A 27,979-nucleotide genomic window follows, 5' to 3' on the forward strand; every position below is an offset into this window, starting at 1 on the left:
CATCAACGTCGCTTCTCAATCCAGCATAACGAAACTCAAATTTCACTGCTAATAAGCGCGCGCGCGCGCGGAAAGAGGAAAAAAACAACAAGTAGCGTGCAGTAAAAGGGGCCGCCGCCGGCAGGAAAGGTGGAAGAAGGAAAGGTGGGCGGCAAGCTGATGGAAGGAGGCCGCGTGCGAGGTAGGTGATATAAAGCCGCGTGTCCGCGGGCCCCAGTCCAGGAATCGCGCGGCGCAAGTGAGCGTAGAGAGCCAAGGCTCGCGATCCAACTGTCGCCGCCGCTGGCGCCGCTGCTGCAGCGCGCGCGAGCGTCAAGACCAACATCAACGCGCGCGCACTTGGGATCCAGTCGGCGCGCTTGACAGACCTCTGGATCCAACATCATGTGAGTACTCTTGAATTTTTTACGCGGTTTTTGAGTTTTTTGTAAGTAGATGTAGTGAGTTTTGAATGCGTTCGATTGTGGAAGCTTTTATATGCGTGACGCTGAACTGATTTGGTTGCATGTATGCGTGGTGTGCTTGCTTCCGTTCATTTGTCGGGCTTAATTTTCGTAATTAACGCTCGAATTACGTGCAAAAATATAATGAAAGCCTATTGTTATCTCGTATTTTCGAGTGACGGAAGCACAATTATTCTGAGTCATTCTGCCTGCGTCCATAGGTATTTTAAAAGCACCGCTGCTTTGTTCGATAAAAGTTTTCAACGCTAATTAGCGATGCGATCTATATGCATAAATTCTTCAAGCAACAAAATTTATTTGTATAAACACCCTGATTCGACGTATGCTAAATACACTTCATGCACGCAGAACTGCGATTAATTAATCTTCGCGATCAAAAAAGCCTTACGTAAGCTCAATCGCAGCAATTATGCATAATTAAGTTCCTGCGTTAAAAATAAGCGCGTTATGTTCTCGTCACCTTCTGCTGAAGAACGCAACAATTGGTTTGCATCCCGTACACTGATTGTTTGCATAACCGTATCACTGCAGCTCCAAAATAAACAAAACCCAAGCATTTACTTTCGACTCCCATCCGGTCTTTTACAACATCCCAGCCGTATATAATAACAAATCATAACGCAATAACACACCGCACTATAAGCGACCATAATGCATTCACGCCTCGCAATCTCGGGTCGCGATTTAGAATGCAAACGTATTCGCTTGCACAAACACTCTTTTTCCAAGTCGATTCGAAACAACTGACCGCTGCAACGTCAAGCACTATGCTCTATCTATTCTCCGAGAGACATAAAACGCAACGAAAGAGCGCAAGCGTTTCGCAAGCCCGGGAAAACCTCTTCGCGTATAAACGTCGGCGTTTCTCACGAAAAAAAGCGTCAGAGCTCTGAATTATGATATTGTATTGCACCGCGCGCACACGCACGTTAACGATCTCGCCTTGGAGCGGGATATCGCGTGCGGGAAAGTGAAAGGTTTTCCTCTCGCGCGTGCAGTACGTCGCCCTTCTCTTTTTTCCCTCCTTGTTGTCTTTTTCCGTTTTTGTGTCCCACGTATCCCGTTATCTGCGTCGCGCGTCGCCGTCGAGAGAAAGAGAAAAGAGACGCGAGGGGCAGCGCAGATAAAAAAAGGTCGTCGCCGGTACTTTCTCTCCGAGTAGAAAGCGGAACAGTCCGGTCGGACGTACTCGTAATTATACCTATAACCGGCGCCGTTGTCGATCGTGAACGAATCGTTGCCGCGATCTTATTGCGGCTCGGTGCGATTGTCTGCGGTGATTTTAATGGAGCTTTGGGTTCATAGCGATCGACTCGTTTGGTTTGCTTTATGTAATGGAATTGGAATCGATTGGAGACCGGTTGCCGATCGTTGAGCGTGTAATGGAAAACTTTGACTTTTAGATGTCGACTCGGATCAATTCGTTCGTTTTTAGCGACAATGTCGTCTTTGAAGAGCTTCTTTTTCATCGGGCGATTAATAAAATCTGCCGGAGAGTCGTTTCGTAACACCGTTGAGTATAGCAGAGACCACAAATGGATAAAAAGCTATAATTGTACAAAAAGATAAAGAAGCGCGCTTATATTAAAAACACTCTGATGCGCAGATTTCTCCGGACGATTTTTGCAAATTCTTAGAGAAAATCGCGAATTTCGACAAACGCATCACCGGCATCGATTCGCAAACCAAGCCAATCCTAACCGGTCGTTAAAAACCGATTACCTTCCTCATGCACGAGCAAATTGAAAACAGCATCTCGTTAAGAGGCGGCGCGCGGGTGTACAGTGAAAGTCGTCGGTTCGTTTTCCATCATCGTCATCATCAGCAGCAGCAGCAGCATCACCGCAGGCATCCGAGATCTGCGGCGCAACACCGGTAATCAAGCGCTGCACAACCGAAATTTCCCGGGTGGACTGTGTGGTTGCGGAAATTCGTGCACGCACACGCGCGCAGACGGTCACGTAGCACCTATGTGCAAGCGGCGCCTTTCACTTTTTAAATCACAGCCGAACGACGGGTCCATGCTTACTCTCACTCGTCTCTGGCCAGTCGACGAGTCGCCTGTGTGCGTGTGTGTGCACGCGATCAAACACGGATAATACGGTAATTTGAAAGTTCTTTGATTGCGGGCTCGTTGCACACGTTACACAATTGCATATCGCCTCATGCGAGTGTATCTTTAGTTCGGGCTCATTACCGGCAGAGATGAAAAATACGTAAACTATCGGCGCGTAATGGACGTTGCGTGTCGAATGTTATACGATCGCGTTGCCCAACGAGACCAGATGTCACGTTGTATTAAAAATGTAAAGTTGTGAAAGCGCGCGTAACGAGCGAGAAAGATTGAGAGTCTGGCTTCGATGCAGATTAGAAAGTTATATTCATGGTACACCCGCTGCGTTACAAATGAGAAAATTCGATAAAATTGCAGGCTGGCGTGGACGGTGCTATTGCTAGCGGCCGGTTTGCTGGTTGACGCGGCGAAACCCGACCCTCCGGACATCATCACGACTGTGGGCTCGCAGAAACTGGCCACGGCATCCGACTGCTCGAAGCCCGTCGCCTTCTCCGGCACTCATGCCAACATCGAGGTAAGCGTCGAGCTTGGAAAATCGATCGATTAAAATCGGTATGGGTTTACTAAATGGTTTTGAAAAATCGACAGAATGCTCGCCTCATACTGACGGAGACGCTGCTGGACAAGGGCGTCGGCTACGCCTCCAACACGGGCATCTTCACGACCTTCTGCCCGGGCCTGTACCAGTTCAGCTTCGCGGGCTACGGCAGCAGCGACCTGCGGCTCACCCTCAAGCGCAAGCTCAGCAAGACCGAGACTTGGCAGCCGGTCGTCAGCTCGGGCCCATCCGGCGGCGCTAACATCGTGCTGCTCCGCATGGCTCTCGGTGATCAGGTGGCCGTCTTCGTCGACTCTGGGAAAACCGACGACAGCACCACCTTCAGCGGTTACCGCATCGCTAAGGAGTAGAGGAGGACGCATTAGTTTTCTATTTCTCTGGCTTTTGGAACATCGCGGATTGACACTGACTTTCACGGTTTCGAGAAGAAGAGGAAGGAAAATCGCCGCTCCGCGTACGCCTATATTATACACTGTGATAGCTCGACTTCGTCTTTCCGACTGCGTCGCTGTCGTTGAGTCCGGTGGAGTTGAATTTTTTGTCGTACCTATGTATAGATTTTTTTATCTTATTACTGCGTGAATTTTATTTTTATGTTGAAAAATCGTTGTCGTATTCGACGCGAGGGGGTGACTCAGTGATAGCGACGCGAACGACTTTATTTTCAAACTCCGGTCACTATACCTATACTTTAACTTTCTTCTCTGTTGTACATAAACGACTTTCTCGCTTTTCCGTCTCTTCTATTGTTCTCTTCTCTTATTCTCGAACTCTACTTTCCTTTCCGACTGCTTTCACTTTCTTCTCATTCTCCCCCTCAATTTCTGTCTCTGAACTTTACAACTACTACTTTCCACTTATGTCTTCGTTCTATCGCCAATCGTACTTCTCCGTTCCGAGACTCTACCTACCAGTATTACAATTTCTACTTTCAATGGACGCCAAATCTTGCCAATCCACTGTTTACTTTTACGTCTGCCTGCTCATACCCGGTCTCTTCATTTTCAGTTTTCTGCTCGCTCTGTCTGCCTACTTTTTTCAGCCTGTTTACTCTTTACTCTGTTTTTCATACTTTTTACTATCGTCTATGCTAGAAATCTTTCTCTATCTTATGCTATTTTCTTTCTTCTTCTTCGCCTTTTGAATTTACTTCTCAATCTGTTTCTCACTCTTGATTTTACTTTTTGTAAGATACTTTCCTTGTCTTTGAACATTTCTCTCTATACTTTCCCTAGATCTCAGAATTTTTCTTTTTCTGTATAAATACACTTTTTCATCGATATTTCTTGCTGTTCTATTATAAGCTGTTTCTTTGTAAATAGTTTGCTTTCGCCTAGAAATTTATATCTATAGTGCGATGTCTTTATTTTACGTTTTTCTCTATAAACTACTCTGTGTGTTTTAATTGTTCTATCTTTATTACTTTATCTCGTGACTCGCTATGTTTGGATAACTTATTCTCTACTTTGTGTATTATATTTTCTTAAAATTGTAAATATCTTTTACTTCTTTACTTGTATTTGACTATCTTTAATTCTTACTGTATCTTTACGTCTTCCAATTTCTTTACTCTTCTCCTTTTCGTAATTGTCTTTTCTCGATTTTGTTTGTATTTTCTTCGAACTCTACTCTATTCGTTTCTTATTCTTTCTTTACTCAACACTCATTTCTTTCAGCCTTTTAATTTTTGCATACTGTCTTTGTTTTTTCTCACTTGTAAAAATCTCATCTTTTTCCAAATAGCCACTTTTGTTCTTCTCCATTTTTTACTATGCTTGTCTAGTCCATAATTTCGTGTGATTACTATATCTGTGTTACTTTTAAACAAACTCAATTCAATATCTCTTCTTGTATCTAGAAAACCTACTACTCTCTTGCTTTCACACTATTTCTATAAACTTTTTCCTTCCTTTCTATACATTATTTTCTCCAACTTGGAAATTTTCTTTTACCTCTTTCTATTCTGTACCTAAGTATGCTATCACAGCACATAAAAATGTAAAAAAAATATAAATGACAAAAAAATCGAAAACGTATACCTATTCGCAAATGTTAAATGTATAAGAAAGGTTTCAATGTAGTTCTTTCTCACACACAATTGATGTACAAATTTATTCGTTGTGTTGGACACAATCTGTATTTTGTTCGCTCACGCTCGCAAGAGACATTTATTGTTATACAAACTCACTCGTTCGATTTGACGAAAAGCGCAAAACCGTTTATTTACATATTATACAAGCGAAAAATGTTCAATAAAAAGCATTGATAAAAAAAGTAGCGCATGACTTTGACTTCTACATCGGCCTAGCCACGATTTTACTTTAAGAGCAATGTAGTGTAACAAAAATGCGTCGAAAAAATATACGATATTTCGGTAAAAAAAGTCTCGGCGATTCGAGTCTAAATGCTGAGTTCGACGGGCGACACGTCCTTGCCCTCGTAGTTGGCCAGGACCGGGTAGACCTCCTCTTGAAGGAACTCGAGTACCTGCTCGGGTGCCCTGCCGACGAAGGTGGACGGTTCCAGGAGGGCGTCCAGTTGACCGAGGATAGGCTCGAAGTACTTGTCGCGACGGATACGCTCGATCAGATCGTTGTCCTTGCCGTGCTGCTTCACCTGGGCACCCGCCTCGTGCGAGAGCACGCGAATCTTCTCGTGGCAGACCTGCGGAAGACGTCGAGCGTTTACAAGTCGAGTCAGAGATTTCAGAAAAAAATTCGACACTCACCTGTCTGTCACCGCCAGCCTTGACCATCGCCATGATTACGTTCTCGGCGGTCATGAAGGGCAGCTCCTGGGCGATGTGCCTGGCGATGACCTTAGGGTAGACGACAAGGCCCTCGGTGATGTTCTGCAGCGTCATGAGGATGACGTCGGCCGAGAGGTAGGCCTCGGGGAGGGTGATGCGCCTGTTGGCCGAGTCGTCGAGGGTACGCTCCATCCACTGGTTGGCGGCGGTCTGCAGGGTGTTGTTGACAAGGGTCATGAGGTGGCGGGCTATGCTGCAGCAGCGCTCGCTACGCATCGGGTTGCGCTTGTAGGGCATCGCCGAGGAGCCGATCTGCGTCGACTCAAACGGCTCCTCGATCTCCTTCATGTTAGCGAGGATCCTGATGTCGCTGCAGATCTGAAACGAGAGAGCTTGGTGAGGTGCCTGTTCGAAATTGTTACTTATTAGAACGCTGTCAAGACGCTTACTCACCTTGTGCACCGTCGCTCCCAGAGAGCTCAGAGCGTTCAAGCACTCGAGGTCGACCTTCCGGCTGTAGGTCTGACCGGTCACGGGGTAGCGCTTCTCGAAGCCTGCCATTTTCGTCACGAGCTCGTCCAACTTCTTCACCTTCTCGCCGTCACCTGCAAGAATCGTTCGACGATCAGTAATTTGCGTAAATTCCATACTATTGCAAGTACGTGTGCAGGAATTCGACTGACCGTTGAAGAGCTGCAAGAACGAAGCCTGGGTACCAGTGGTGCCCTTGACGCCTCGGAAGCGGAGATCGTTCCTAGCTCTGCGAATCGCGCGCTCGTCCATGAGTAGATCGTGAAGCCAGAGGGTAGCCCTCTTGCCGACGGTGGTCAGCTGGGCAGGTTGCAGGTGGGTGAAACCGAGCGTCGGGATAGAGCGGTTGTCCAGGGCGAACTTGGCCAGACGACGGATGACGGCGCCGAGCTTGGGCAGGAGTATGTCGAAGCCGTCGCGCAAAATGATGAGGTCCTAAAAGAGAGAGAGAGAGAGAGAGAGAGAGAGAGAGAGAGAGAGAGAGAGAGAGAGAGAGAGAGAGAGAGAGAGAGAGAGAGAGAGAGAGAGAAGGAAAGGATGTAGTTTCGGCAGTGAATCGAACGAAGATAATTTTCATTGGACTTACGGTGTTGTCACCGACATAACAGCTAGTGGCTCCGAGATGGATGATGGGGGCGGCTTTGGGGCACTGGTTTCCAAAAACGTGAACGTGAGCCATGACGTCGTGTCTGGTCGCCTTCTCCTCCTTGGCAGCCGCCTCGAAGTCGATGTCGTTGATGTGCGCCTCCATCTCCGCGATTTGGTCAGGTGTTATGGCCAAGCCCAGATTCTGAAAAATAATCGCAGGTAATCGATCAGCATAGTGCTTTCGGTCAAATGCACAAAAATGCTTGTCTCATTCATGCATCAATCACACGCCTGCAGAAAATATTTCAATACCTCGGAAGTGTCGCACGAAAGCAACATGATTTATAATGCTCGACGAGTTTTCACCTATACTCATCCGCCGCGGTGACTCATCGTCTTCCCTTCAGCTGAAAAAAGCATAAAACCGTCTAGCGCCGCAAGCATTGCATGAAAAAAAATTCATAACAGCCGAGCATTAGCATTACCACGACACCAGCTAAACGACGTGAAAGAAAAAAAAATGTTCTCGACCGGAAATAGGTCATCGCACGCGGTGTCAAAGGCGCAGCAGTCGTGGATGCGTCGCTGGATTTACAAACCGGTAAAGAGCCCGAGATAAGGGCTCGCTATGCCCAGGCACATATAGCGCAGGTGTAGAGCTCTCTGTCTCTGGCTCTTATCTCCCGGCACACCCGTTATCAGATTAGATAAGACGCTGGTTTGGCTTTTTTCTCTCCTCGACGCCACTTGCGCGTTAGTCCGTGTCGCTCGTTGCTTCGATTTTCACCTCATGTCGCGCTGCTCGCGATTTTAACTCTGGTTTTTGCTTGGACGAGTGTGCGTGTGTGAAAATCTACAGCTGAAGATGGTGTCCGTACAGACGATCGGCGGCATCGTCGTCAAGGGGCTTAAATTGGTAAGTGAGATCGTGTGGTTTGTTAAGCTCATATAGTTTGGGTGTTTTCTACCGCTCGGGAATCTCGTGGTTATCGGAAGAGGTGCGCGCGTTGGTTCTGTACGTCGAGTCAATGCTCTGTAGCTTACGAGTCTTATTTTGTTATTTATGAAGGGTGGAATATGTTCACGAGGATGTAAAAAATGAAACTAGTCGAATTAACACCTCGTTTTCACGGCTGAACTTTTACAATCGCCAGATAAGATTTTATCCGTTAGATTCTCTGTTATTATTGGGTAAACTGTAGCAGCATTTCTCTAGAATTTCATTATTTTTAACTGCTACTCTGATTTGAGACTGCAAATAAAAAATTATGTAACATCGACCGTCGATGCAATGGAGATTTGTTAATGATATTACAATTCACAGCATGATTCATTCATATCATCCTACAAATATCGTCAAAATAACAATTAATTATCCTATACCACTAATAAATTCGGTAAACGCCTGATCAATTTTTGATTTATGGAAACCTCTAAAAACAGCGCGAGAAATGCTGTTATTTGGTGAGGCGAGGATATAAATTCATTGAAGGAGAATTTTTGTGGAACAGTCGTGATTCACTAGGTGTATCAGTTAGGCGATAAGAGCAGCATTGTTTATCGAGTGATACTATGCGTGACATCGTGATGAGGCGCGTACGCGCGGCGCGCACACCTTTAATCGGAACGAGCTCATGGTGCAACAGTTCTTAAAACTCGACCAATATTCTTTTGGAAAAATCAAAAGTTTTTGTCTTGCATTTATAGGTTGTTTTATTCGCACATTTATGATTTTTTATCGAAATAAAATTTAACTGCCAACTGAATTAATACTACGTTTGACTCACTGTTTTTCTCGTACACTACAACTCATTCGTAATCAGCGATAAGCCGGAAATCAATTTTCTTCTAACGAAAAACAAACGCTTTTCAGCTACTGAATTTGATCATCCTCATTCTCTACCGAACGGGCTACAGCGGAGAATTTTTGGGCGTGGGTGGAACATGGAACCTGAACGAAGAAAAGAATCCAGACGCGGAAATCGTCGCTTCCGGTGTTTTCGTCGGCTTTTTCATCTACACCAGCGTCGTGCTTATCAGCTTTTGCTTTGGCACCATGGATCACAAGAAGTCGATCGTTGTTAGTATTCGAACTTGAATTCTTGCATTGTGCTCACTTGAAAAACAATATGCTGATAACGATTTATTTTTGAAATTAGGAAGTCATCATGAACTTTGTGGGCATGTTCATGTTCCTCGCAGTCGGCGGCACTGCCCTGCACTACTGGCACGGCTACATGTCGGAGCACAAGTACCTGCACGTTGCAACGGAGAGACAGGTGAGACTTTCATTTTTATCTCTTATGTGAACGCAATAGCAGTATCTCTGGTAAAGGCGAGATCTGATAAATTTGTCGGTTTTCGTAACGAAAGGAGAAAAAATGCTTTGTTAGATATGTCGACTCTTTAATAAAAAAAGGCATCGAATAAAACACGATGCTTACAAAAAGTAATCTAAACAAACGACAAAAGATTTCACGAGGAAGCCGGCTTTTTGTCAACGACGTGCAAAGTTTCTCGACGTTTAGAGACTTGACCCAATTTGCTCCGCATGCGTAAATGTTTTTGTCCCGCGAGTAAACGTGCCTCGTTCTGTTCTCAGGTCGGCCTGGCGCTGGGATCTCTGTGCGTGCTAGAAGGCGCGCTGTACCTCGTCGATCTCATATTGACGGGTTTGCACATCGCCAAGGAGGAGTTCGCCTAACTTCACGAGAACTTGGAAGAAACACTTCAATTTTTTTACAGAAAACTAGATGTATCAATTTATCACCGATTTTTTTTTTTTTTTAATAAAACTGCATTTATGTTTCTCGAGGGGTGGGTGAACCTTTAGAGAAGTTTGAATGAAATAGTTAAATGTATGATATTTTATTCGACGTTTGCGTAGAGACACGTGCTCGCATTCTTTTGTAAACCAATTTTTTTTTCTTGACAGTACAATGTTCTTACGTTCATTTCGTTTATCGCTCACTTATCATTTTGTATTTTTAATCGACTTCTTAATCGAAATCAATAAGTAAGTAGGGTTTTCATCGCTTGTTCTCATGTAAGTTGTAGGGAACTAGGATAAGCATATTTCGCGTAGGCTTAAGCTACTAATACTTTGTTTGTAACACTTTTATATTGCGAAAGCATCTGTATTCAATCTTTTTACTTCGTTGTATAATGAAAGGGTAAATAATAAATGACAAATAAAAGAATTCTCCTCTCGCATCTTGTTCTAAATCACCGATAAAAACTGAAGTTCGAAAGTTCTGTAACTCTTTATAACCTCCTCTTGCGCCAACTTCAAGTTACTTTGAGCAGTACTTCCAGCGACTTTATCGACTTTCAGCGGACTAATCAATCAATAAAATATCGCAATGGTTAAATCCTGCAACGAACTCTGGTGCGATCCCCACTTCAGTCTCAAATTCGCCGTATTGGTGAGTAATCGATAAATTGATATTGCTATAATGGAAAATGTTAACCTAATAAACAACACTTATGACTGAACCAAAATATTGTCCCTGTGCAGATCTTGGGAGTTTTGGTGAACGTTTTCCTCCTCTACCAATCCACGTACAACACTTACTACGAGGTGATCGTGAAAGGCTACCATTTCTCTTTCCTCACCGTCTTACTTGCACTCGTAATCGCGTGCATCTGGTTCGAGGCGACTGTGATCACGGTGCGTATGCAAGAAAATGCTCTTAAATGTTTGCAGCCATAGTAAAGATCGAAAATTCTCTTGTAGGAAATCAGTTTGCTCGTCGCCGCTCTGATAAAGCTGGTCGTGATCACGGCTATTTACGCGGAACACATTCGGGGTCTGGGCTGGTACGTCGCAGATAAGGGAGTCGAGATTCCAGCCGAAAGACGGCAGTACCAGAATACGCATTATATAAGTAAATTCTATTTACTCATCCCCTTGATCATAATTTTCGATACTATCCTACATACAAATCGATGCCCTGTTCGTCTTCGTTTCAGAATCGTCGGACGACAGATTCTACATTTTCCTGGTCATGAACATAGGTATTTTGCACTTCAGGATAGTACACACGTCTCTATCACGCATAGAAATAGCTCGAAAATAACTCGTTAACCTCTTTCCAGCATCCATGATAATTATCTTCGTCGACATCATTCTACGCGCGGTGAAGAAATGAGAAGCAGAAAGGAGAACAATGTCACATGAATTTTGAACCAATTTGTAAAATCAATCGTTGTCTATGCATAATAGATTGACCAAAATACGAAAACTTGATCTTGTTTACTAGCAAAAACGTGAATAAAAACGAGTATATTTGAGATTTCACACAAAGAAGTTTATTTATTTATTTATTCCGTTTGTTCAGAACTAGAAAGACTACATCGACGCCGATCAGTACTGCAGAGATAAGCGGAAACATGCAGTGGGACGAGAAGTTCATGAATACGGTGACAAGCATGACGACAAAGTACGCCACCAGAAGGACGATTTCCTGAAAAATGAACGCAGGAGCGTCTCAACGTCTAGCGTGTTACGAATTTTACGCCTAAATATACAAAAATCGGTCTTTTATCGTAAACAATTTTTTACCAGCCAGACGCTCGGGTCCTCGAAGCAGTAGGCGATCACGTAGGCCAAGGCGACCAAAAACCAACCGTGGAGCGACCAGATTCGATAGACGTTGGCAGTGTTGTACAGCACTATTATGCCGATCAAGCACGTAATCTCGGAGAAAAAATGCAAATGTTAGCATCGCGGTTAGAGGATGATGTGGGAAGAATTTTTAAAATCAATGACACTTACGCATTCGGCCAATCTCAAGTCGAAATTTATGTCTTTGAACAGTTCTTTGATATCCTTGGCCATTTTGATCGAAAAATTTCTTCCGATATAAGTTTATACTTTTCGTGGGTTGTCAGACGAATTTTGGAGGCTATATGTATTTGTTTATGCGAGAAAAACTATAACTGATTCGGGTTGAACTAAGGTGACCAGCTTCATGTCGGTCAAAACAATAGAACTCATAGAACAATAGAAGACATGGTCGAAAACGAAGATTCCAACTGACGAGCAGCATTTGCATGTCTTGAAAATCACACAAAACATCGTGAAACAAGCCCAATTACGAGAAAATATCGAAATAACAAATTTCGAGTCACGGCCGTCACTTTACGTGTACACCTACATCTCGTAACTTTTCTGTTTTTCTTCTTCCTTAACGGACCGGAAACGTTCCCATGCCGCTTTAATGCTATTCCGCCTTTCGTGCGCATGTCAAATTCTCATTGGATCCGTAAATAAACGCCATTAGCTCTAACAGGCGCAAGTGTCGGAGATGAATTCACTCGCTAGAGCAGCTGATTAGACGTGGACGTTGACAAGTTGGCCGGTGACTAACGAGGGAAAACTCTGACCGGCATCGTTAATTTTCTTCGGCGCAGCGTCGTCGCGGCTGACAAGTGTATAGTTGGGCGATTTAGTTCCGACGATAATTTCGCTTAGACAACAATAACACACGCGCCATATGAGTGATTGTGTTCGGCACAATGAATAAGCTCGGGGAAATTTGCATACGAAAGGGGTCGCGCGTTGAAAATTGCGACGATCCGATTTTTTTATGAAAGAAGTATAATAATTCCGGTGCACGATACGGAGGAAACGCCGCAATTGTCATGAGCCAACGCACAAAGCTCACGTGGTGCCATTTACGCGCGAATCACGACAAAGTAGAGCTGGAAACGAGGAGAATTTTTAAAATGCCATCCTCTCTCCCGACATGCGCTGTAGCCTACAATGCCGCATGCGTTATTCAGTCGTCGCAAGTCGCCGGTGTTATTACCGGAACGTAGTATTTTTATTGCACATCGCGATGGCCATTATTATCGTGTGCATCAATTAGTCCTACTTGACCTCGGCTACCGCCAATGCGGCGAGTCTACTGTGTACACATACAAGACTCCGTCAGCTCACCCACGATCCCGATCGTTTTTCCGACTTTTTTCTGTCCGAGAGACGACGACGACGACTGCTGTAACTGCACGGCAATTTGAGGCCATTGACGAGGCAATAATAACAGAATTTGCATTAGAAAGCTAGGAATGTCGTTATGTCAATTGCGAGCGCTTTCACTCGTGCAACGGCAGCTTTGTTCCTCAATCTGACGAGGGAGGAGATGCTTGTTTACGACGGGGAGTTGCATCGCCCTCGACCTGCGCGCACGAGGGAGAGATTATTTAGAAAGGTAAATAAAAATTTTTTGCGCGTAGGTATGAAATTCGCGGTGGTACTTAAGTGTAACCGAGTGATTTTCCTCGAGAAACCACAAAGTCGGCCGAGCACGAAATCGTGAACAGAGTATAAACCCGAGTCCTTTTCCGTAACAAAGGCGCAGTACACATCGATAAGCCTATACTTCCGTTAAACGCGTGTACGAACACTCGTTCTTCTTTCTCTCCTATCACAGCTTTTTGAAAAGTCGGCGCGGGCGATCGATTCGCCCATGTGCGCGCGCGTGAGGATCGGAGACGCGATAATACGGAGGCGCATGCTTGGAAGCTTTCCGCGGCCGGTTAGGGCTAGTTAGCCGCCGGCGACCCTGTTCTTTTTTCCGAGCGCGAGCTGCGTTTATAGGACTCTTGTTCCGAGCACTTTGTCTTTGCGCAGCGTTGCGTATGACGGGAAATTCGGAAGAAGAAACGTTTCCTTGGGAGAAGCTGTACGTGTGTTGCGGTGCATAAGAGCACGTAATTCGAGCTTGCAAAAAGCTCGATGAAACTAATGAAATAATTGGGTTAATACGACGAGTGACACAGCGAGCTATTTTCGACTCTCCGCAGCGTCGCTGTTCTACTGATGAGAATCTCGTAGATTTCCATAATTTTTTTCATTCCACAAAGAATCTCTGCTCTCGAATTTCTACCAGAAGAAAGTACTTTCCCGGGCGAACAAAGCATTTAAGCAACTATGCGATTATTTCAGCTGTTTGGAAATGTAAAAGTTGCTCTTCTAAAACACAATGAAGACCGTACATTTCCTCGGATGACTGTAGTAGCAGCAAACCCGATCATCACTCAAAATCAGGCAAATGACGTGTGCGCCGAGAGGGGGTCGACGACCTCGGCTCGATAATTTTCGTATTCGAATCGATAACGGCTACTGAGCTCGCGTGTGCAGCCTGCGATGCGGGCTCCCGCGATCGATCTGCCGTAAAGGCGCCGGTGCGAGAGAGAAAGAAATCGCGTGCAAGTAGGCGGTAGTATGTACGTTTTTAAAAACATCGCGACGACGAGATAAGAAAGGAATCCGAGCAGTTGGGCGCTGCGGTGAATCATAACTGGCATTTGCATAAACTGCACCTGCCAGCCTTTTCGCGCTCGACGGACTGCGCTACTCTGTGGAACTCGGTGTACTTACTGCATAAAAGAACGAATCGCGCCGTAATCTCGAGTGCGAAAAAGCCTGGCCGATCAGACCCTGCCACTCCCGAGAGCGATGTCGGTAAGGCAGACACCTGCGCCCTGATATAGTATATACGACTCGCTCGTGAATGAAGCCAGCGCGCGCGCTCGAAAGTAACAAAGCGAGCCACATAAGAAGTGAGGGCCGCGCCCATAGTGTTTGTGCGCCGCGTTGGTCCCCCTTCTACATAGTAAGTGTACCTTCGTCCGCGCGCGTAGCGTAGCGGCGAAGGCGCACACGTGTGCGGCACACCTCGTACGTGTATACCTACATACCCACATACCGTAAGGCCTCGGCTGTGTTTACGTTTCCAGTGTGCGCCGATCTCTCTCTCTCTCTCTCTCTCTCTCTCTCTCTCTCTCTCTCTCTCTCTCTCTCTCTCTCGCGCGCGCGCGCGCGCTCCGAGCGTATAATGCAGTGGAGCGGGTTTCGTTCGCCCACCATACGCTCATTGCAGTTTTCCGCGTGTCGTTCGAAAAACCATCGGGAGTAACGAGTCTCCGTACGCGATGATACCTCCCTCGCGATCTATGCCCCTTGAATAATGTAGACGCGATGCAAAGACTCTCGATCTCTATACAGACTTCTCGCTTTTATAATGTTATAATCCCGATCTACGGGTAACGCATATTACCGCTGCCCGGATCACTTTTCACGCGCTCGCGTTTCTCAACTCACTCTCCGGCTCGTTCTCTCTTTCACTCCTGCATATCCGTATGATACTCGTTACGGCTATAAGTACGCAGCGCTAATTTCTTCATTTTTCCAGCACGACCTAGAGCCGGGGAAATCGCGATCCGCCTCGCACGCGTAATCGGTTTTGTCATTGCAATTAGAACTGTGTCAGCGGTGTAACGCGAGCTTCCACTCGTTTTTCAAAAAGCAAACGAGATCGTATCGTGCTCGAGAGCGCAAAAATACGCTCCGGCCTCGCTACGGTGTACGAGTATAGCTACACCTACGTCGGCCGACAATAACAGAATAATTACCCTCGAAACTCTCCAAAGAGCATTACTCATGCCAGCGCATTTTTCAGAGGCTCTTTCGGATCCTCTCTCCCCCACTGTATGCGCGTAAGTACAGTCAATAGGGCAGGTCCCACGCGTTACGTGACGCGTAGTAGTACACGCCGGTGCGTTTCATTTCAGAGAGAGAGAGAGAGAGAGAGAGAGAGAGAGGACGCGACGCCAGGCTCGTGTCAGGTCTCTCTTTCTCCCCTCCTGCGGTACCACGCCGTGCGCCGTGTACAGTATATAAGAAAGAGACCGAGCGAGTATACGTACTGCACGATAGCACGACCCTTTTACACTCGACGTTGGTAAACCCGAAACCCCTAGCGATTTCGCCTACAGCTCGTACCGATCTTCTCTACAATAGATCGGTACCGACTCCGAAGCGCAAGCTCCCAGTCAAAAACAAAAAAGCGTGAAAACAACGCCAGCAGCCGCGCACAGGTGAAATTGCAGCGAAGCGCAGCGTAAAAAGGGCATCGGAGGCCGCTCGGCGGTGCGAGCGAGACAGCCTTTCCGCAGCGTCATTACCTACGCCGCGAGGAGAACCTGCGCGCGCGCGTTCGCTCGCGTATAGCATATACGCCGCCCGCGAGTCTCTCGTCGTTCCAGTTTAGTCAGAGCTAAGCCGCGTGGCCGTGCAGTCCGCACCTCTTGTATTTTCGCGCGCCGATACGAGGGAGAATCTGCGGAGATAGATAGCTGTATCTCCACGCTGCGCGACTTCCGAGAGACTACCGTGAGGTATAGCGCATACACCAGTCGCGTGGGCTTCTATGTGCGCTGGATTCGCTGGTGGTGCAGCCGTTGTGTACGCGGCGGTACCCTGTGCGGATGATTCATACTCGTGCGGAGTTTCGGAGATCGTTATGTCAGTTAAAGGACCGGCTTGTACTGTGTGCGGGTGTGTGTGGGTTGGGGAGCACGATGTGTGTATACCGTAGGCCGCGCCTTTGTGCGCGATGCTCTCCGTACGATATGACGATCTGCTGTACCGATCTTCTGGACGATCGGTTGCAATGTGTCCGATGCGGATCACAGTCGTCGAAAAACTATGCGAAGCAGCGTCTCGAAAGACGCTCATTTAAAGACTCGAATTCTTAGTCATCGCATGTCTCGCTCACTCGATTTACAGTTACGATCGCGCGCATTCTAACGCGACGATCAGCTCTGTTTTCACGGCGTTGCGGGATCGTTAAGATTTCTGCGGTTTGCAGCCGCCAGCCTCTCGCGAATTCTCACGTCGTTCAATGGCGAGCCCAACAAGGCTACTCTAAAAACAAACAAAAAAATAAAGAAAAAGAATCAGTGGCGTGAAGCGAGTTGGCAAAGCCCGCGCGCGCCTTTCCATTCACGAAGTTATGCAAAAGCCGATACACGCGCGCAACTTATCACCGCCCAAACAACTCGCGTGCCACTTGCCCAGATATTCCGCGCGCGCGAGCCGAAGAGTATAAAAAAGCAGGCCGGATATTTTGAAGGAGCGCGCGCGCGTACACAGTGGCCGAGACAGGAGTAGGCTAGTAGAGTCGATAATTATTGAACAGTTATTCCGGGACTGGAGAGCCTGCAGTGGTTCCCATCGGCGCGGCTTATTCTTGTGACACCGTGAGCGCGAGTTCTTCGGGTATAAATTGCGCCGCGTTGCGCAAGAAATGCACTGCTCTTGTTTACACCCCGCGAGGTGTCGTATCTCGAAACAGCTCGAGAGAATTCTTGTATGTGTGGGAGAAGGAACGCGGAAATTTTCGGTTGTTTGTTTTTGAAATGCCGGAGTCATGACCGCGAGGTGTACACATTTCGCCGATCGGTTTTTTTCATGTCACTCCGTTCGGGCGCGGGCAATTTAAATTCCGCGGTATGCCAGTGTGCAGGATTCGACTACTGATGTTTTTTTAACCGTATCTGTGTGACTACCTCCGTAAATGTGCGCACGAAATTATTACGCGTGACCGGCAAGCATTGAGTAACTTCGTCCCATAACGACGAACTGATCCAACGAATTTCCCACACTTAAAACCTAAACGCAGAAGAAAAAGCCGCTCGCGGACGCTAATTAGTCGCGTGAACAGTGGATACGTGTATAAACGAAAGCAAAAACGAGCGGCTTATCGCGTTGTTCCCGGAATGCATAGAACAATAGCCCCCCATTCCCGGGAGAAACTCTTTCGTTTCCTCGCCGTAAACAGTTAAATTTTCCATTTCCAGTTTATAACGGGGACCTGCCCTTGACATCGGAGTTGGAGCGAGAGAGAGAGAGAGAGAGAGAGAGAGAGAGAGAGAGAGAGAGAGAGAGAGAGAGAGAGAGAGAGAGAGAGGATCGAGGAAAAGAGGGAAGGGGAAAAGGGACTGAGAGCCGCGGTCCACGTCTAAGCGTTCGGTCTGGCCACGGACAAGTCAGTCAAGCTGGGCGACAGGCGAGGAAAGCACAAGCGAGTCAGGATGGCGGACGAGGGAGGTATGCAGAGCACGCACGTCGCCAAGGAGGAGGATTTCGACGCCGTCAACTCCAAGTCCATCGTTCTCAAAGTCGTTCAAGTTGTAAGTCGCGACGCTCTTGTCTACTACCTGCGCTTCGGTTACACTCTACGCGTTATGTGCGGTGGTGTACGTGTACAGTGCGTCTCGTGTACGCGACGTCGATAAGCTCTGAATTTTTCATGTTTTGCTCCTCTAGCTGGTGGCGCTCATTTTAATATTCTAATATAAACAATAGATCGCTTCGGGCTTCGCTTCACTTTCTTTGTCAAATGTCAAGACTATTATGTTCTATGCTCTATGAGAAATCAAGTCTTGCGAATTCTTAACGAAAGAGAAATAAATAAAGAAAACCACGTGTGTGTAATCGCGACGCCTTCTCTATACACAGTTCGTTTCTTCGCAGTTACGCGCACGCAGCTATACAATCGGTGCAAGCCGAGGGAAAGTGCTATAGAAGACCTATATTTGTCCTACGCGATCGAGTACAGGGTTAATATACGCTAATCTGCCCATTACTTAGATCACGTGCTGTAAGCATTGTTGATTTAGTGCAGCGGGTGGAGAACGCATGGGCTGAATAGAGTCGACGCTCTACTTTTTGCGAGGAATAATGCTTGAACGCGCTATAGACGCTGTAGAGAAGCGCTTTTTCGCTCGGTTTACTGTGGCGACTGACGGGACGGGTGTAAACAATCAATTTGCGGAAGCTTTTCGAATCTACAAAGGATTATAATTATTTTACAGGTAATTTCCATTTTCGCGGTGGGGCTGATAGTCGACCCGTTCGACTCGTTTCACCAGATCTTCAACCACCCGCCGAAGCCGAAACTCGATGACATAGCTGTCATTTACGTGACGATCGCAGGCTTCATCATGATCAATGCCATCTTAATCCTAGGTCACTTGTTGGGTGACCGTATGCCCAAGAGAACGGTAAGGTTTAACGATATATTTTTAGCTAAAAGTTTGATCGATGCAGAGCACTGATACCTTTAAAGAAAATTGCGATTCGCACGAGAGTAACTCGTATCGTGTGCGTGTATACTATACGCTCGAATATGTCAACGATGCGTCATTGCGGAATGATGCCGGGACATAACGACACTTTTCACAAATTGTTAGGAAATCCATTTCCCATCGCGTGCACGATAACAAACGTTGATCACATTACATTTTCGAGCTACCTAAGAACAATGAATAGGGTTGCACAATAACTAAACAATTTCTACTCGTATGAAGAAAACAAACAGACGACATAGTAATCTTGAAGATCAGTAGATTTACCTAAATAAGCTCATCGATACGTGAATCACACGATTACAGAACTGTCGTCTGAAGAGCGTGTTTGACTAAGCTTCATACAGCCGACAAATTGGATGAGTTGTCATCTACTAAATGATTGACTCAGATTTTCTTAAAGACTTGATTGAATGCGTACTTAAATCATCAATTCTGTACTCTTCATCGAGAGAAAGGACCTAGGATTATCGTATGAAGAGACTGACATATCTCGACAATTTGCATGATAACGCATTTCCGCAAAATGAGTTCAATTCTTTTGTACACGCGAGTCTTTGAAAAACGAATATGCACGCATCGATCGCATTCTTCTCTCCTTACAAATAAGTCAGAAAGTCCGGCGCTATAACTTCGCGTAAAAGGAATGCCAAGCCGAATCCACGTTCCGAGCGCTAACGAGCTCAAGTGCAAGAAATTCCCTTCCCGCCTGGAATGCTCCACTCTAAACTCTGTATAACGTTCTCTCTCCTTTGCAGTCGGTGCTGTTCTCAGCCACGGGCGCGATAATGCACATCGTCGCGGGAAGCGTCATCATCCACAATTGGAGGAAGCTTCACGGCAACTACGCCTACATCTACAACAGCAACACCTATCCGAGCAAGCAGTACCAAGACATGCTGATAGCCGGCGCCTTCTTCACCTTCGTCGACGCGCTGGTCTTCGCCGTCGACGTCTTCTTCACCATCAAGTACTTCTAGACGAAGAGCGTATTTTTCCTTTCTTCTCCACCTTCATTGCATTCTATTCGGTCTCTGTCCTCTTGTTTACTCGAACTAATCTCGTTCCGCGAGTGCCATTTAGCGACTCGTCGCGATGCCGCACTTGTACACCACACGCGCACATCACATTCGGAGATACATTTACGTGTTTTTGATCTGTTCAACATACTTTAGTTCTATCGAGTTGACTTGTTCAACGCCTAGTTATGCGTATAACGTAGTTACATAGGACGTATAGTCGCTGCGGTATTCGTCGCAGGCAAGATTTTTTTGTAAATGATTGGACAGGCTCTGCGTTGCACTGAATCTACATCTGATGGTTCGGTGCGATCGCATGTAGTCTTTTTTTACCGTCTGGTGACATTTTTATACAGTTTGTACGAGAAAAAGACAAATTTTCTAACGTTTTATGCCAAATTGTATTCGATGCAACAATTATACGTACAACCAATAAAAGTGCAATGTAATTTTAGGATGCTCGGTTTTATCAAGCCACACATGATTATAAGACGAAGGCATACGATTTAAATTTTAAAGATTCGCTTCGGTAACGTTAGACTGCTTGCTTATTCCGTAACTTATACACATAGCTATCTTTCAGTTGTCCAATAATGTACACTTTGTTGTTAACGTGGCAGAATTTTACACTTGTAAACACAATGCTACAATCCCAAAGTACGAACTAATTCTGCATGCAATCGCCGGGACGTCGAATGTTCCACGATTCGATGTCGGGAAATTGTTTTGTTTATCGTTGTAATCTGAGAAAAATTTTTATACTGGCATTCCACGCCTTTTTGTGCGTTGCCTCCACAGTTGTATTACTGCACGTTATGACCTTCATTGCAAGAACAAAAATGTTAATTTATATCTATGAAACGAAATACCACGAGTACAAAAAGCAGTGGAATAAATGCGTATGTCAAAGAAAGATTTTTCTCCGCTTATTCGAACGTAGCGCATTTGTATAATATGTGCGAAAATGCGCGCAATCGACGTATCCGCGTGTGCGTCGGCATAATCCGTCCTACATATTTATATACGATACGAAGTCTTCGCGCGTAGCACGAGCCTTTGTAATTAGCTCTATTCCGTCCATAATCGTTCAATCGACACGTACGTATTATATAAGTCAAAGCATAATTAATCGCCTGTTCGTGTTCGTCGTATTAATTAAGACACACTAATGAAAAGAAGTATTTTTATTTTTTTAAGTTGTAACGTTTTTTTGTGTGTTATATGCGAGACAAATTATATTATATTATATAGATTATTATATATACATCTGTAAAGGTACAATTTACGCTACAAATTGAAGTTGTGTAAAAAAATTCTGTCTATATTGCAGTACCTTACACCGTTATTGCATATCCACTTTATTAAGCGCATGAATAAGTTATATACCATATGCGAATACAGTTGAACAATCGAACGAGATGAAAAATCTCCAAAATACCCTTTATATATGTACCAATAAGAGTTATAATTTTACGATGAAAAAATATACATATATTATATATTTATACAAAGTTTTCAATAAACTTATTGTCTTCGATTTCTTTTGAGATTTAATCAAATTTTATAACGCTTTACGTTTCATCGTGTACTTTTGCAGCGTACGTCAAGCGATTGACATCAGCTAACCTAGACAAATATTTAGTTGCAAAAATTGTACATTAGTGAAAAATGATCGGACCAATTTACGCCGCACCTATTCAAACCTGCTATGACAGAAGCACCGTACCAATAGTCAAACCCATAAGAATATTCCAGTTTGTAATTTCTCATGTTACAAGAATTCGTTGATTACATTTGAATTTTAAATCCAATTATAATGCAACTTTCATTATCATCATCACAAGCAAGATTTTGGTAACTTTGCTCTTCGCGCTGACGTGCCACACCGTTTCCAAGGACTCGCCATACGGACAGACCGAGGCCGCCGCGATTTGGGCTTTATTCGCTACTTTTCTACTAATCACGCTGGTAGACATTGTGAGCCAATGCGGTAGCGATCCGATTCCAGATACACCGGTTAGTAAAATCTACGTGAGCAATGAGTTAGTTTAGGTTTACGATGGAAAATTAATGTGTCTTATCGTTTCTTATCACATTCTTGATATTTCTCTTACTAGATGTTCTTGTTCGGAGTGTTGGGGACTTTGTTTTTCTTAATGGCAACTGGTGATATCCTCATCGCGTCGAGAAAAAATGGCATAACAGGAATCTGGAGGCTGACGCTTGCAGTAATACTTTCTACAACTTGCGCGCTTCTCTTTCTACTGGACGTTTTGTTAATTTTTTTGTACGGCTATTGAATCTGGATTGATTAAACGGTCTATTTCTGTACGGAATGTTTTGTTCAAACGGCGTTACGCAAAAACTAATTTAACAATTGAATGACTTACAACTGAACGATATTGTAAAATTTAATGCTAATTAAAAGCGTTCACTGACAATGACTCTTTCAATTGCTCGCTATTACGTGCGTTCTGTAAGCGAGAACCAGTTATAAAATCTTATTACGCATTCTTTATCGACAAAATTAATTCGATAATTTTGCTTTGAATAACTGATAAAAGTGCCATCATTTGTTCGTTCCACAATCAATACAATTTGCAATTCTTATTGCAACAGAAAAAATACAACTTCGCTCTTGTAGTCGCAGACGAAGGTCCTAGTAAGCCCTGCCCCGTAATAGCAAGCATACACTTTGTGCACCGGAAGCTAATGGCCAAGGTGACCGTGTCCTCCTTCTACATCCGTACAGCTCTTGTCGGAATTTTTCTCTCCTTGACGTATTGTTCGATCTTGTTCCTAGCCGATTAAGCCTTTGTTTGTCCCCCTTGCCGAGAGTTGCCCAATATTCGGCTTCCCACGATTATCTTTAGTGAGATTTGTAGTGGTGCGCTTCGCTGTACATGTACTTTATGTGAGGTTTACGCTTAGTAAAGAACATCGGTAGCAGTTGATACAGTTTTTTCTGATAATAGTGGCTTGCAATGTGACATAAATAATACGAAAGTGCAATCTCATTTGCAAATCGCTGTGATAATGTCATAATTTTACAAATTTATATCGAGTTACATTAGATTAGTTACAGCGTTGTTAAAAACAGATTGCACATTTTTCAATAAGAAACTTCAATTACAAAACATTTAAACAAATTTATTAACACAAAAAACGCAATACATACAGAACATGGTTATGGTACGAAGTGATGTATATGTGTGAACTTTATAATCGGAATAATTTTTTGGTAAATATAAAATATGTGTAATACGAATTAACACGAATTAACATGCAAACAGTGAAAAAGATGGAATAAGACAAAGATTAAGATATTTTTTACGTTACGCCATGGCACATTTTCATGCAGAGATAAAAGTTACGGAGACATTTTCATTCATTTTACTCAGACATACTCAGACTCAGATGATTAAAATAATTAAGTTTTTTATACACCTTACGAAATAAAGATAATCTATAAATCTTGATGATATAAACGGTATTATTAAGAAAATCATTCTATCACGATAAAAGTAAAAATCTATACAACACTACTTTTTTCCAATCTCGAGTATAGTTTGATTCATTCCCAAAAAGTCTTAATTCGTATTATTTTATATCTATAAAGTCTCATAAAAAATTAACGTGCGAATGATCCATTTTATGTCTTAACTTAAATCTACTTTAAAAAATATCCAACAAGCACCGGCCATGATTGTTTTTTTTCTCGTGAAAAAAATTGAAATAAACATAATCGTTATTACTGCAAGCTAAAACTTGCATAAATGTAGAAAACTCGGATTAGAGTTTAGAAAAAAAAGAAAAAAAATCTTTCTTGCATGGCACATAAAAGATTACTAGTAATTAGATTACTAGGCTTCATATTAATGAAACAAAGTTCTACGGTTGAGAATTGGCCTTGCATTCTTGTTAACTGCCTGACATGATCTAAAATGATCAACTTTTTTTACATTATTGAGATCATAATGAGGTACGGCAAAATTTGTAACCTCATGGTTTGGTACCGATGTTACATTTACAGGTATACTACAAGAATTTGAACTAGCCACTTTCATTAAATGCCAAGGGAATAGAACAGTGTGAAAGTTAAAATTACCATGGTAAATGTTTGGTGCCTGACTCACAGGATAATATCCCCATGGAATTCGTACAACGGAACAATTTGATGGATTTAAAAATGGTGGCATAGTTTTGTGTTGAGGGGTACTAGTATTAATAGAGCAATACGAGTATTTACTATCATCAGTATCAGAGCTTCTAGAAAAATCTGATAAAGATTCATCTGATCTGATAGAATACTTTAACTGATCAAAACCCTTAATCGAACTATCATCAAAACTGCCATTGTCTTGTCTGCAGATATTTTGATTCATGTCAAATCGCTGTACATTATAGTCGATTGGTTGCCCAACATAATAACTTTTGTTACAAAGTTCTACTTTGCATAATCTTTGATTTTTATCACATGATTGAATTTTGTTGTAAATGAATCTATTAGTAAAATCTTTCTGAGAAATGACTGTAGAAGCATGATTTACTGCTTGCACATTCTTGGCTGCTTGTGGAGTAGAAGTCTTGAAGTTTTGAGATGGCCGCTTCTTTATGTTCAGATTTTTCTTTTCTGTTTGAATTTGTTTTGTCGTTATTGTGATTTTTCCATCTTCATCACAATAACCGCATTCTTCAATCTTTTAAATAAACATTTATATTTAAAGTCCTTATCTCATAAAAAATTATTTGTTCAACTCTGCTTTCTAAATATTTTCTCCTTGTTAATTTCATATGTAGTCTTACCAAAAGAATAATCTCAAATGACTTAAAAATTTTAATTAGGAAGAATACTTGCAAAAGATATTTTGAGAATTTTTAGTTAATATTTATCATTGATCTATTCACAAAAATATTTTGAGGCACAAGCAACTACTTAGACTGACTGAAAATTTGAATGCAGTTTTGATTTTCATCAGTCATAGTCTTTCTGTGAGAAGAGTGAAACTTGCCTATCTAACATATCAATTATGACGACCTCAGCATGATGATTTCCAAATACAGATCGCGTTACGAAGACGTCGTGAGCATGTACAAACAACTGATTAGACGACCTCCGGTGGCCTGACGTTTCGTTAAACTCTCCTAGGGGGTCTTCTCACAAATAATATCAAGATTGAAAAATCGAAAAAAAAAACAATTTTCAAGATTAATAGATTCTCCAATCAGCACAATAATGCAGAAATAGGAATTTTCGAAAAAAATTGATGTACCCAATCAAGCAAACATCTCTATTACAATTCTCACATACACACATCATACAGACTCACGAGAAAATGATTTGGCGATAATGTGTAAAATCAGCATTAAAAAAAAATAACATTCGAACGTAACGAACCATTTCGGCTTTGGCGAGGTAAATCCAGAGTTTGCGCCACGTGCTGAATTTGTTTTGATCGCTGAAGTTGAAACGCATCTCCTTGGAGGCATAACGCGTGGCCAGGGGACTCCTGTAGTCACAGAACTCACTGTTCTCTGCCATTTTCGCGATTTTTTTGGTGAACCGGTGAAAAATCCAAGTGCAAACAACAAGATACAGACGCGAGCAAAACGCGGCGAACACTATCAGCTGATTTTGCGAACTGCGATACGCGAACGACTCGAGCAGCCGGCTGAAATGAGTGTCGCCGTCTACTGGACGGCTTACGATACTCCAGAGGTTCACGTGACGAAGCGGAGTTGTTTGAACTTTTGCCGCGTTTCAGGCGTTATATGATATCGAATATTATGAAGTGTAATTTCTAGACATTTGTATATCAAAAACAAAAGATTTTTATGACTGTTTTATAAATTCTGAAATCAACAATTCTTGATAATGCAATTTGAGTTATAAACGTATCAGTGAACAAACTTTATCTAAAATTTAATAAAATTAATTGCTAAAGCCAATAATTGTTCTTAATATTTCTAACATAATACTATTAAAGAGAAGTAATCGAAACAGTCACTTTTAAGTAAATTAACACGCGGCAAATGAACACAGAAACTCACTATTCTGTAGTCGCGATGCGTCCATAGGCGGCACTAAACCTTCTCAAAGACCACGTATAGTATTTACGCAATGCGAGCTGCGTCGGAGAAGTGCGAGGGAGCGAACAGTATTTCCTTTTTTCTAATCGGAATCTCTCGCGTGCGAGATTTCCGGCACTGATAACTCGAGAAGAGAAATATACGCGAAAAGGGAATCGCAAGGTCGTCTTGGCGAGCGTCTGCTGAAACCCCCTTCAGCGGAAAATCCTTAATAAGTACATATGCGCGCGACGCGTATACGCGGATCGAGTGAAAAGTGAAGTCGCGCGCTCAGCGAAAGTACCCACGTTCTATTTTCACGCGAGACGTCGACGACACGACTCGTTATTATGCTCCTCTCCATGGTAAACGCATCATACTCCTATAGCTGGTTGTACTGCTTAGGCTCTTTTGTCGGCGTTTTTCTTTTATGGCTTAACGCAGATTTCCTTTTTTTTCTTTAATAATTTTTGGATGCATTGAATTTTTTCTCTGTATCTTTGATGAAAATTTACTCAATATATGCAAGATTATTAAAAATGATAATATTTTAACTTGGTCAAAATATGTAGAAAGCAGATTACTAAATTATAGTGTTACTTCTTTTCGTACTTACCACATCTGAAATCAGCATTTTAGGGTGTGCCCACTCAATTCGAACATCTGACTTGTCAAAGAAGGTGCTCTGTTCTGGCACAAGTCGTCTCCTTGCCATTGCTGCACTTCGATGTGTTTTAAACGAGATTAAGGCATGTTTTACCTTGGGGTTCAATGTATTGGTATAAACAGAGACTTTGTCAATGTCCTCGCAAATAGGCCAAATTTTCTGAAATAATAATAATGTTATATTGTATGTATAGTAGATCATGCAGAAAACAGATGTAAATTCAAGTAATATTACCTGGATTAATTTTTGTGCATCTATGTGTAATGGCAAATCAGTAACGTGCAACCTGCAATTGTTGACACTTGCAACAACTCCAATGCACCAACCAGGACGAATTTCATAGTTGTTCAATAAGTCAATTGCTTTCTGAGCATATTCAGGTTTTGCATACATGATGAAGCAGAAACCTCGATTCGTGCCAGAAAAGTTCATCATCAACCGCATTTCATATATTTCTCCAGCTTGATTGAAGATTGGGTAAATGACATCCTCATAGATATTCCGAGGTATCCTGCCAACGAATACTTCGCAGCCTGGTGCTGGTGGAGGTCCCGTCCAATCACGAGGTGGGCCAAGTTTTCTCTGACCATTCTTCTGAACCATTGCCAAGCCGGTTCGTTCTTGAAGATCAAGAATGTTCTGGTTGATTTTGACTTGTGCATCAAGATCAAGTAATGAATTTTCTAATGAGCTGTTCTTGGACAGTGGTTTCTTTGCTTTCTTGCAGAATAAATCTAAAAATATGAATATGTAAATTAATTTAACTGCTTGCAATGACTAAACAGTTATCGTCGCTGTATTATATTTCATAGATAGGTCTCGTACCAAACGTTTATTTCAACGACATAAACAACCTATAGAATGTCACACAGTGAACAAATGCAGGTCTATTGTAGAATTAGTTGCTACAATCATTGTCTACAGAAAAATGACCAAAGATTCTAAAAATCTGCTCCACAGTCAACGTCGATCGCTTCATGGAAATTCGTCCAATTCTCGGACTCCCCAACGGTTTGCGCGAGCTCCCCAGACCCGCAGATTATCTTCCTAACTGCTTTCAATCTTTATCCCCACGTACCTGACTTCTTATCCTTGTAGAAGCTCCTCCTGAACAGCTTGGGTATCTTCCGCTTCATGTTATCGTCCGCTCTCCTTTCCGCACTCTCGGGTCGCACGTCGTCCTCGTTGTCGCTATCAACGTACTGACACCCGGTCGTCATGCTCTGGCTCTACAAACGAATATTTTCCACGTGTTATTACAATTCTTCCGCACAACAATAAGCCAACTGTTCAATGATCAAGTACCGAAGGTGAAA

General features: G+C 43.5%; 6 protein-coding genes across 10 annotated transcripts; 3 read left to right on the forward strand and 3 right to left on the reverse strand.

Annotated features, from left to right (window-relative positions):
* Positions 1-218: 218 nt before the first annotated feature.
* Positions 219-5,377, forward strand: C1q-VP (C1q-like venom protein). Its single transcript, NM_001161680.1, is given in 3 exon segments — positions 219-386; positions 2,896-3,055; positions 3,130-5,377. Coding segments are annotated over 3 exon segments (483 nt in total). The 5' UTR covers positions 219-384; the 3' UTR covers positions 3,451-5,377.
* On the reverse strand, positions 5,182-25,601 carry LOC100124133 (adenylosuccinate lyase). The gene is made up of 6 exons (XM_001607942.6): positions 25,326-25,601; positions 6,967-7,170; positions 6,533-6,815; positions 6,303-6,454; positions 5,829-6,227; positions 5,182-5,764 (listed from the first exon to the last, which is right to left on the reverse strand). The coding sequence occupies exons 1-6, from the start codon at positions 25,467-25,469 to the stop codon at positions 5,501-5,503; spliced, it is 1,446 nt and encodes a 481-aa protein (XP_001607992.1). The 5' UTR covers positions 25,470-25,601; the 3' UTR covers positions 5,182-5,500.
* On the forward strand, positions 7,519-11,268 carry LOC103317836 (protein snakeskin). The gene is made up of 8 exons (XM_003424525.5): positions 7,519-7,884; positions 8,842-9,048; positions 9,128-9,247; positions 9,571-10,393; positions 10,486-10,638; positions 10,705-10,855; positions 10,941-10,985; positions 11,067-11,268. The coding sequence occupies exons 1-4, from the start codon at positions 7,834-7,836 to the stop codon at positions 9,670-9,672; spliced, it is 480 nt and encodes a 159-aa protein (XP_003424573.1). The 5' UTR covers positions 7,519-7,833; the 3' UTR covers positions 9,673-10,393; positions 10,486-10,638; positions 10,705-10,855; positions 10,941-10,985; positions 11,067-11,268.
* Positions 11,257-12,655, reverse strand: LOC103317835. The gene is made up of 3 exons (XM_008217563.4): positions 11,746-12,655; positions 11,533-11,667; positions 11,257-11,434 (listed from the first exon to the last, which is right to left on the reverse strand). The coding sequence occupies exons 1-3, from the start codon at positions 11,806-11,808 to the stop codon at positions 11,288-11,290; spliced, it is 345 nt and encodes a 114-aa protein (XP_008215785.1). The 5' UTR covers positions 11,809-12,655; the 3' UTR covers positions 11,257-11,287.
* On the forward strand, positions 15,936-22,368 carry LOC100679946. 5 transcript variants are annotated; one of them, XM_032601194.1, is made up of 6 exons: positions 15,936-16,154; positions 17,619-17,951; positions 18,636-18,824; positions 19,667-21,685; positions 21,772-21,943; positions 22,045-22,368. In XM_032601194.1, exons 2-4 carry the CDS (start codon positions 17,853-17,855, stop codon positions 19,886-19,888), a joined length of 510 nt encoding a protein of 169 aa, XP_032457085.1. In that variant the 5' UTR covers positions 15,936-16,154; positions 17,619-17,852; the 3' UTR covers positions 19,889-21,685; positions 21,772-21,943; positions 22,045-22,368. The 5 variants fall into 5 exon arrangements, with proteins under 5 accessions (XP_032457085.1, XP_032457084.1, XP_031788182.1 ...); XM_032601193.1 differs by having other exon boundaries at positions 21,776-21,943; XM_031932322.2 differs by having other exon boundaries at positions 19,667-21,681.
* LOC103317888 lies at positions 21,109-27,961 on the reverse strand. The gene is made up of 4 exons (XM_031932304.2): positions 27,742-27,961; positions 26,898-27,397; positions 26,613-26,822; positions 21,109-24,627 (listed from the first exon to the last, which is right to left on the reverse strand). The coding sequence occupies exons 1-4, from the start codon at positions 27,881-27,883 to the stop codon at positions 23,803-23,805; spliced, it is 1,677 nt and encodes a 558-aa protein (XP_031788164.1). The 5' UTR covers positions 27,884-27,961; the 3' UTR covers positions 21,109-23,802.
* Positions 27,962-27,979: the final 18 nt, after the last annotated feature.

The sequence above is a fragment of the Nasonia vitripennis genome, chromosome 5 (genome assembly GCF_009193385.2).
Source record: "Nasonia vitripennis strain AsymCx chromosome 5, Nvit_psr_1.1, whole genome shotgun sequence".
In the NCBI taxonomy this organism is placed as follows: domain Eukaryota; kingdom Metazoa; phylum Arthropoda; class Insecta; order Hymenoptera; family Pteromalidae; genus Nasonia; species Nasonia vitripennis.

Coding starts and splice junctions, on each gene's coding strand:
- LOC103317836 (XM_003424525.5), top strand. CDS start 7,834: ATGGTGTCCGTACAGACGATCGGCGGCATCGTCGTCAAGGGGCTTAAA. Junction 9,049..9,127: donor ATCACAAGAAGTCGATCGTT/GTTAGTATTCGA, acceptor TTTTGAAATTAG/GAAGTCATCATGAACTTTGT. Junction 9,248..9,570: donor ACGTTGCAACGGAGAGACAG/GTGAGACTTTCA, acceptor TTCTGTTCTCAG/GTCGGCCTGGCGCTGGGATC.
- LOC103317835 (XM_008217563.4), bottom strand. CDS start 11,808: ATGGCCAAGGATATCAAAGAACTGTTCAAAGACATAAATTTCGACTTG. Junction 11,668..11,745: donor ACTTGAGATTGGCCGAATGC/GTAAGTGTCATT, acceptor TTTTTCTCCGAG/ATTACGTGCTTGATCGGCAT. Junction 11,435..11,532: donor AGGACCCGAGCGTCTGGCTG/GTAAAAAATTGT, acceptor TTCATTTTTCAG/GAAATCGTCCTTCTGGTGGC.
- LOC100679946 (XM_032601194.1), top strand. CDS start 17,853: ATGGCGGACGAGGGAGGTATGCAGAGCACGCACGTCGCCAAGGAGGAG. Junction 17,952..18,635: donor TTCTCAAAGTCGTTCAAGTT/GTAAGTCGCGAC, acceptor ATTATTTTACAG/GTAATTTCCATTTTCGCGGT. Junction 18,825..19,666: donor ACCGTATGCCCAAGAGAACG/GTAAGGTTTAAC, acceptor TCTCCTTTGCAG/TCGGTGCTGTTCTCAGCCAC.
- LOC100124133 (XM_001607942.6), bottom strand. CDS start 25,469: ATGGCAGAGAACAGTGAGTTCTGTGACTACAGGAGTCCCCTGGCCACG. Junction 6,816..6,966: donor GTTATGTCGGTGACAACACC/GTAAGTCCAATG, acceptor TCTCTCTTTTAG/GACCTCATCATTTTGCGCGA. Junction 6,455..6,532: donor GTTCTTGCAGCTCTTCAACG/GTCAGTCGAATT, acceptor CGATTCTTGCAG/GTGACGGCGAGAAGGTGAAG.
- LOC103317888 (XM_031932304.2), bottom strand. CDS start 27,883: ATGACGACCGGGTGTCAGTACGTTGATAGCGACAACGAGGACGACGTG. Junction 26,823..26,897: donor ATGCACAAAAATTAATCCAG/GTAATATTACTT, acceptor TTATTATTTCAG/AAAATTTGGCCTATTTGCGA. Junction 24,628..26,612: donor AAATGCTGATTTCAGATGTG/GTAAGTACGAAA, acceptor TTTATTTAAAAG/ATTGAAGAATGCGGTTATTG.